The 9,495-nt window shown below is 38.1% G+C and overlaps 1 protein-coding gene across 1 annotated transcript; it reads right to left on the bottom strand.

The window, feature by feature from the left end:
* Window positions 1-3,516: 3,516 nt before the first annotated feature.
* Window positions 3,517-9,295, bottom strand: LOC103718687 (protein TIC 20-I, chloroplastic-like). Its single transcript, XM_008807612.4, has 3 exons — window positions 9,011-9,295; window positions 5,858-6,049; window positions 3,517-4,314 (listed from the first exon to the last, which is right to left on the bottom strand). Exons 2-3 carry the CDS (start codon window positions 6,036-6,038, stop codon window positions 3,665-3,667), a joined length of 831 nt encoding a protein of 276 aa, XP_008805834.1. The 5' UTR covers window positions 6,039-6,049; window positions 9,011-9,295; the 3' UTR covers window positions 3,517-3,664.
* Window positions 9,296-9,495: the final 200 nt, after the last annotated feature.

The following is a 9,495-nucleotide window of genomic DNA, read 5'->3' as shown; positions in this document are numbered from 1 at the left end:
GCCGGCGCCCCCTCTTAGGAAATAACTCTGGGCTCCTAAATTGTAGGAGCCCTAGATGGCTATAAAAAGGGAGCAAAGGGGCCGGCGCCCTAATCAAGTTGAATCCCTCTTCCTCCAAGCCGTGGCCACCCCTCTCCCTTTCCTTGGTTCAGCCGCAAGCAAGAAGAGGAAGAAAAAGAAGCTTGGCGGCCTCCTCCCTCCTCCTTTGCTTCATCCAACGCAGGGAAGAAAAGAAAGGCTGCAGGGCCTTTGTTCCTCTTCCTCTATTCCTCCTTCTTCTTCCTCCTTTCAAGCACATTCAAGAGTTGAAAGAAAGAGAGAAGATCAGCCATCAAAAGAAGTCTTTGCAAGGGAGCTAGCACCCCGGGAAGACTAGAGAGCTTTGATCGGATCTCTGCTTCGTGTGGATACCCGTAGAGGCCGGACACGTGAACGGCTTCAAGCGAACCCTCTTCCTAAAACCACGAACTCAGATTTGCGGTGATCATCTACCCGCACAAGGTGAAGATCTGATCTTCAAATTAGTTTAAAAGTTTTTAATCCTTATCTAACTACGAACGGTTCATGAAACAACGTTCATGCGATGAACGTCGATCCCGCTTATGTCGATTCCGCTGCCATCTGAATTTTTTGAATTTTCTGCGGCATGGGCGGGTTCCTAACACATTGACACTGGGCTGTTCTGAATTCTATAAAATTTATTAAAAATATTTTGAATTTATGTCATTAATGAATCATTTTGCAAGCATAAAGAAATTAAGTTTGCTAAGTACTGCAACCCGCTAAGAAAATTGGATACTGACTTGACCCGTGCCCAATCCAAACACAATGAGTGTCACAATTATCTATTTTATGAACTAAGTCACTCGATTATGTTTTGAAAAAGAGCAAGCCCATTCCAATGTTCCTAACACTTTATTTCTTCAAACGCCCCTCAAAAACCATAGTTTAGTATTAAAAAATGATCATCATGTGCCATTCTACCCAATGTAGGCATTACCTAGTCTACTTGCCCCTTTTTAGAGGAAGAGTACAATAATAGTCATTATTGGTTATTATAGCAACAACTAAAGAACAGCACTATCTGCTTATATCATTGCTCACAAATAAATTTTATTATTTTGAATCAACTAATTTTAAAAAATATTATTCTAATCGACAAGTTAGTGCCTATAATATGTCCGAAAATAGATCATATATTAGTATATTCATATTTATATTTATATTTAGTATAATGTGGATAGCACTTCAATGCTAAAATTCAAATCCATAATTATTTTAAATGGATATAGATAAATTGGATAGAAACAATATAAATATAAATACAGATATGAATAAGATAGCTAAATTTTACGAGCCAAAAAATCAAGTAGACCACTTAATGGAAGGTAAATTAAGTTAAAGGCATTGATATTATCTCTTATTTTTATTTAAAGTTTATTAAAGCTATATAAATACCGACTAAGTAATTGTCTATCTATATTTATATCTTTTTTTTCAGTATATAAATATTAGGACTTGTTTGCATCACATTTTGTACATATGCCACATGGTAGATTAATCAGACCAATCGACAATCTTACCTTGAATTGATGCGGCGATTAAAAAATAAATAAATTGACGGTTGAATAACACCAAAGAAATCGGCCTTACGCTGATGATTCTGGGAAAACTTGAATCCAACCTAAGCTGGGAAATATAGACTCACGGGCCAATGAAGGCATGTATAAAGGCAGGAAAGCTTCAAGTTTTGAGCATTTGAAACTTAGCCAGTTAGAAAATGGTAAATAGTGAGTTAGAAGAGAGTGGGTTAGTGGGCAAAACTGCCCAAGATGGGTAACCACCCAAGAGTAGGTGAAAAGGAAAGATAGAATTTATACTTAAAAAAAAGGGAATCTTTTGGTAGACTGAAATCTACTTTTATCCTTGATATTTGTTGCTTCCATAATAGTTTGCAATAGTTGTAATTAATCTATTTAGCATACTATTTTCTAAAAGTCCTTGAAGTTTTAAGGCACCCGAATCTAGTATCATTTTCTCTGGATGCCGATGACAAACTGATGGCATGCCGCACAACCCCTTCACTTTGCCATCAACTTGCTTTTCCACCTTGGACCAGCAAATCACCGAAAATAGGGCTGCTTATGAATCGGGTCGGGACTAGGGCATGCATGACCCTGACTCAATCCTATTTCATGTACATGTCTTGATATTGGACTAAAACCCAATCTAGTAATGATCAGGTTAGATCAAGTTGGGTTCATGACAATTATTTTAGACTCAATAGATTGTTTGGATCCAATTGAGGTTTTTGTATGACCCAAATCTGATCCAAAATATTCAATACCTGGTCGGGTCCAATTTTGGTCTAGTTATACACTTGTTTATTAACAAGATTTAATGAAAGAATTTTGGTCTTAATTCTGATTGAACTAATGTTTATCTAGAACTATAGTATACTTTAAGAGATTAATAACCTTAACAGCTAGCCTTTTCTTCTTAATGTAGTGAGATTAATTTAAGCAATTTTTTCTTATCAGAGAAAAGGAAGAAATGGCTTGGAATACTTTTTTTTTGGGCCAATTTGGATTGGGTCGGGTCGGTCGGGTCAAATTTGTAAGACCAAGACTTAACTGAAAATGTAGAACGGGTTTAATATTTGAAACCTGACTTGCCCCACAAATCTTCAAGAATGGGTTGTGTCGAGTCTAAATAGGTCGGTTCGGTCAGGTCACGAATTAACCCAACCCATTTGTTACCGGACATGAATATTGATCAAATGCTGAATTTGTATCCATATCTAAATATATTTGGATATTGAAATAGATTTGGACATATATTTTCTAGTCCATTTTCACTCCGAGACCACAACCATTACAATGTCCAATAATTTGAACTACGGGCACAATACTTCATATGCTAAAAGTATATAAAGAAAAAACAAAATATTAATGCTCAATATATTGGATAATACAGCTTTCCATATTAGAATAATTTATTCGATATTATGATCTGCAAATTTCAAATTCCGACTAAAACATAACAAAAAGCATTACAAATTTACCCAAGCTTTCTAACAAAAAATTTTAGATTGTAACTAATAAATATCTGCAGAACTAGTTTGTAACTCCGTAGTTTTTATTATTCATTTGTTCAAACTCCAAGAGTTAAGCTTAAATAAAATTGTAATGCAGCACTTGAGGCATGTTTGCCTGAAGTACTGGCATTCTCTGATGATAAAGAAGGGTGTCCCATCAAATCAAAGCTACTGATCAAGGTTGAGCATAGCTTGGTGCTTTGGTCATATATAAAAGCCTCTGACTTCGAGAAAGGATTATTCATAGATGCCCTGATCCATGTTTAAATGGCTGCAGAGAGAACCTGGTGTTGTTTGTAACACTGAAGTATGTAGCTAACCCTTCTCATTTATTCCACATTCGAGTCTACTGGGTTTCTCTGCAGAGTATGGCAACAAACCATGAATCAAAAACCAATTCCTCAAAATATAACACACAATGACACAGCCAACAAACAAAGAAAGATTCCTGGTTTCCTGTACAAAATGTAATGACAAAACCATAAATTCCAGTTCCCTCTAAAAAGAGTTTTCCAAGAAGAAACCACCATTCTATAGTATAAAGAATACAAGAAGATACAACAGTTCTTAATCATATGGAATCTGAATATATGCGGCATCAGAGACAAATGGGACGTCTGCATACATGCCTCCAAGTGCACAGCGCATGCACTCAAGCACTGTGAACAGGTACGCAAACACCACGGCAGTCCAGAAATGCATCCCAATTTTGCCCCAGTACACAGCAAGTGGCATCCAACGGCTCACAGTCCCAATGACCTGGAGGGCGATCTCGAGCAGCATCCCCATCACAACATGGAAGCGGAAGAAGTGCGGCCACTCCTTCCTCCTCACCACCCCAAGGTAGGCTACAAAGAAATAGGCCATTAAAGACCAGCTTGGCAGACTGCCTATGAACCCAAGGAAGGGGTAGGTGAGGTACTCAAAGTCCTCCAAGAAAGGGTGAAGATGATATGCAGTCTCTGCATACATCCAGGTCTCGTGAAGAGGCATTAGGTAGGGAATGCAGGCCAAGGTCCTCCACCACCACCTCGGCTTTTTGGTCATCGGAGGGTAGCGGAAGCTGTATGGAACATCCTTCGATGCTCTAGGAACCATCCGATTTCTAGGCCACTTAGCCAATCGTGTGGCCAAATCTGGCACCATATCTGCAAGGCTGCCATAATCTCCTCTGAGAAGGGATGCTGAGGTGCTTGAGAGGTGTGCAGTGATCCATCCTGCCACTCAAAATCAACACTGTCAAACCACTTGACTACCATGATATATGCAACGTATATGAAATTAGAACCTGAGATAAGCCTCATCGATAGTGTCAATTGCTCAGTGGATTGCAAATATAACCTGAGACCCTCTCTACTGTTTCAGATAATCAGAAAATCTTTTACCTCCCCAGCACTACCTAAAGACTTCTGCTATTTCCAAGAAGGTGACTCCTAAACCAAAAGAAATGCAATTATATATGCTAAGCAATATAGACCAGTGAAATTTTATCATTCAACAGCAACGGCAGCAGTCATCTTGATCAACTTAAAAGCCAATTGCTTAGGCAGTGTCTTTGCAGTCAGGATACTGTAGCAACCCTGGTGTTCAACAAAACTGTAGTATCTTCAGTTAAGTTGCATTAAAGAGACATTAAATTTGCATGAAGAGATGCTTAGATGTCATTCCTAAACCACTTTCGAGCTATGGATTTTACTGAATAGCACATAAATACTCTAGTGAATTAAGCAAACCCCTTCCTATCTTTCTTACAATATTGGAGATCATGCAGTGTTGAAACACTTGTTTGGTTGCCTGCATCTAGGCCTTAGATGCTGCATCCTAGATGCAAGCGGACGGATGCAGGTGTTTGGTTGCTTGCAACTGCACTGGATACAGGCAGTTGAATTGCATACCGAGGCTCTTTTGCTGCATCCATGGATGCAACCAAAAATGGCCGCATCCCAAGATGGGGGCTCTAGTTGCAGCCTTAAAGAGCTACATTGCCTCCCTTTCTCCCTAATAATCATATGATAACAATATTATGATTATTCTAATATAAAAAAAATCATGATATGTATAATTCTTATTGTAACAGATTATATATGGTAAAATAATAATTAATATAGTAATATCATATAGTGTTATAATTACAACACAAAGGCATGTAAATATAATATTATTATTACTATACTATGATAACAATTACTATAAAATATTACATTATCAATATTAATTTAGTTATTAGAACAAAATAATACAATAATTATAGGAGTTTATAGTATTATATCATTAATTAAATAAGATAATGCACTATCATAGTATATTATATTATATTGTATTATCTTAAGTTATCTTATATGTTATATTACAATGTTGTATTATACTATATTATATTATAAATTACATAATATAATATACTGCAGTATTAATATAATGTGATAGTATGATATAATAATATCAGTGGAGGTAATCTTACCATATCCGTTCTAGGGTGATCACACCTTCTCCACAATAACAACCAGACACGGAACCGCAGCTGCAATTTTCTGATACAAGCCACACAGAAACTTGCAAATTCAAATGCTGCATTTCTAGTTATAGCTGCACCTCGAAAGGCAGGCAACTAAACAGCCCCTTATTTCTCCACCAACGCTAGTATCATATAGATGATAAATGATTGGGATGCAATTTGGCAAACCTCTGCACAGATTTTAAGTTCCCTTATATACAATAAACTTTAATACAATAAATATACGTAAGCCAGCATTATGTGCATACCTCTGGAGGGCAAGACTCCAATTACTTGAGAAGGTTGACAAGAGAAGTTTGCTTTTGGACAAGTAGAAAACAAGGGCGGCCGAGCAAAGCGTGTAAAAGAAGAGTTGTATGATGATGCCCCGCAGTGCCCAGGTTTCATTGCCATACTTCCTGAGATTACCGTCCATCCATTTAGAATCATCTCTCCAGCACCTTAATAGATCAAATCAAACTCAATTAGCTTACTAGTACCACCGTCTAGCCAAACAAATGACCAATGTAAACGAGACACATTGCACAGACTTAGAAGAACAAATGTGAATTTGAAAATGGAAGATCAAGCACAGATTAGATGAACTCTGATATGATCAAAGGAAAAATCATATTCTCTTTGTTTAGTCGAGGTTTTTCATAAAAACTCATGTTAAGTAGATAGCACTTATAGGAATAAAGGAAAAAGAATAAATCACATCAACCCAAAATAAAATGGACAAAACTTGTAGGTCATGATGATGGTTTACCTACTTAAATAGTTTAAAATGCATTTCCACATATGTAGATATGACTCGAGTATGCCTACCAACCAAGAGTTAATTCTTTACCATGATGTCATTGCTATCATATAACCCCACAATTTTGAAGGCTCTAAGTTTCATCATGCTACAGATCCTGTCCTCTGCTCTACCTGTACAGGTGCACCTTTGAAATCAGGTGCACCTTTTCTCTCGATTACACAGACCTAAAGCATTAATGCAGGTGAATGGCAATTAAGATAACTCTGTTATCAACCTGAAGCCATTGATAAGGGGATTCAATGTCTTCGCTATTATTATATGAGTATTCAACAAAAGAACTCACCCAACAAATATGCCAACAAAAAAAAAGGTTTTGTAAGGGCATGTAGCAAAGTGCTAATGCCCAGAGACTTGCATGCAAAAAGTCCCAAAAAAAAAAGAGAAGAGTGTAGAAGTGTGGTGGTTCTTACATGAACAAAGCATTCTGCATTCATTTAGCTGCCACATCAACTAAAACTATATAATATAGTTCACCATGAGCTTGAGCAGATGCTGATCATAATGAAAGATCCAAGTTCATGCAACTATGCAACATCCTTTGGAAAGCAAGACTATCAAAAGCAAAAGTGTCCTTAAGGCTACAGGACCCCTATTCGCTCAAGGCACTAGGCACCAAAAGGTGCTCGCCTGACTAAAGCAAGTTGATAATATATGAAAAACCCCATAATTGCATCAGAAAAAAATAAGTATTTTTATTTGAAACAATACAAACATTAAGATTCATAATTCAGGTTTCAACATCCTAAATCATGATCATCTTGAACATTACATATCATGATTCACATCTTTTGAAATATCACATCAAAATATCACTTTCCATAACATGTTTTTAAGCAAATGTCAGCAAGAACGAACTACTGAACAACCTAAAATAGCTTCAAAGTTCCAATCTGACAGCAAAAACCACTTTTCGGAACATGATTCAAGTTTCTGAACAACATATACCATACAAAGTTAAACCACTGACGATACTAGAGTATCCCTTTACTTATAAGTGCTCCAATTAACCAAAATCAACATCAAATTAGAGCTAATAGAGCTCCAAAACAGTAGGCAAGAAGGAAATGATTTAGGTTGTCAAACATCACAATATGTGATGTATGATGAGATGAGACCTTGCCCTGGAATCTTTGTCAATCACAACGACCCTGTATTTGGCACTAATCCTTCCTTATATTTTGGATTGTTAGATTCCCTTTCACGTCCATGAGTTTCATATCTAGAAGGAGATTGCGGTCATCATACATTGTGATCTAAACTGGTTCCAAGCAAGAAAGGACAAGAAGAATGGTAATGCACATTGCAGAAGTGCTCGCACAAACACCTCTTGCTTTGCTCAAGTGCACCCCTAGGCATTGCCTTAGCAATCCTACGTCTCTTGAGAGGACTATTGAGGCATTTAGGGGTTTGGCAACTTCGCCCAATTGCCTAGGAAAGCACCTGGAGTGCCTCCAACAACTTTTTTTTTTTTTTGGGTACAACGGCGGCTCACACACGATGGGTGTGCATGCAACCAACAAAATCAGAAAAGAGAAGACAATGCAAGAAAAAAGGCACCGACACGTGGTCTACGGTCTACCTAGGCAAAGCTCCCAAAATGATGGGCCGCGAAGGACACCACCCAATCAGCAACGCTATTTGCCTCCCTATAGACATGACGAAACCCGTGCCTCCTGTGCAACCACCCTCGCCAGCACGCCCAACGTGACCTCTGACAACATTGACAACAAGAATACTTGTGAACACATGTGGGCATGTATTTAGTCCCACATCGATCATAGGTGGGTAGATCTTGAATATTTATGCAGGATCAATAAACCCAAATAATATCTTCCGGCTAGCCTTTTTGGATGCAATCCTGAATTGTTATAAATGGTATCAGAGCGGATCCAACCCATGACCTATATGGATTAGGAGATAATGTAGTACGGGCATATTTGAGCTGAACACAAGCTGATCGTAATCTTAGATACTTATTCATGATCAAGAAATCTAATTAATACTTTCTAACTAGCCTTTTTGGGTGAGATCTTGGGTTGTTACAATACTATTCAAGCCTACTCCAATCACGCCCAACCAGAAACAACAGAGATTTTTCTCAAATTAAAGTTTGAGCTATACAAGTATGCAACATTTTTTCTTCAAGTTGTACAAGTAAAAAGACAGACCCATTGATAGATACGCATCAACAAATCCTTCAACCTTCAAATCCCAATAGTAATAAACAGACCAACAAGCTGAGTTACTGTTGTCGAAGGAAGCTGCAAAAACGGTTCTACCTCCTCTCCATTTATCTTTTTTCAATAAATATCATTCTTGATCTCTGAAGTATCATTTTTATCCATCATTTTTATCCAATTTCTAGGACTTCTTAGAAAACCATTTAACCGCGACACTTATAATCATATCGGAAAGAAAAAAAAAACTGCTGGCTTACTTACAACTAAAACCTGGACCAATTATTTCTTTTTTGAAGAGATCTGGACCAATTATTTCAACTTAATAGGCATCACACGATGAGAAATTTTAGCTGAATCCAAATCACTAACCCTGAAAGACGGGGATAGGGGAAAGTGGGAGGGAGAGGGAGAGAGAGTACCGGTCCACGGCACCAGGACGGGCCGTGCTACGTAGATGCCGGAGCTCACGGTGGAGCGCGAGAAGCCCGCCGGCTGCGAAAGGGAGCGGAGGGTGGGCACGCCGTGCAACGCCGACCGTAAAGGAAAGGAGCTGGGAGGAGGAAGAAGGGCAGAATCTTTTGGTGGATCCAACTAGAATCCTACATACCCAACCCAATTGCATGACAAGGCGTGTGTACGGATCTTGGTTGTGCCGATCTAAGCGTGGATGAACTGAACTCGAGCGACCTAGGACTAGCTCAAGCCCAAAACATCAGGTTGTTCACAGGCATCTTGTCTAAGAGATTTGGTAGAAGCTTGGGCTCTCTCAAAACTTCCATTTGTATACCTTGAGCTAAATATCTCGATTGCATCTTAGTTTTATAATTAAAAATTTTCCACGTTACATGAATTACTAGCAAATCTGGGACGTGCCCATATTTTTTTATAAATTAATAATAGACAT

This window comes from Phoenix dactylifera, unplaced genomic scaffold (assembly GCF_009389715.1).
Source record: "Phoenix dactylifera cultivar Barhee BC4 unplaced genomic scaffold, palm_55x_up_171113_PBpolish2nd_filt_p 000092F, whole genome shotgun sequence".
In the NCBI taxonomy this organism is placed as follows: domain Eukaryota; kingdom Viridiplantae; phylum Streptophyta; class Magnoliopsida; order Arecales; family Arecaceae; genus Phoenix; species Phoenix dactylifera.
The sequence above is the reverse complement of the archived record's forward strand: the minus strand, read 5'-3'. Positions and strand labels throughout refer to the sequence as shown.

Excerpts from the sequence above, each read along its gene's own strand:
- LOC103718687 (XM_008807612.4), bottom strand. The coding sequence starts at position 6,038 with ATGATTCTAAATGGATGGACGGTAATCTCAGGAAGTATGGCAATGAAA. Across the intron at positions 4,315-5,857 it reads TGGAGTCTTGCCCTCCAGAG|GATGGATCACTGCACACCTC; the intron begins GTATGCACATAA and ends TTTGAGTGGCAG.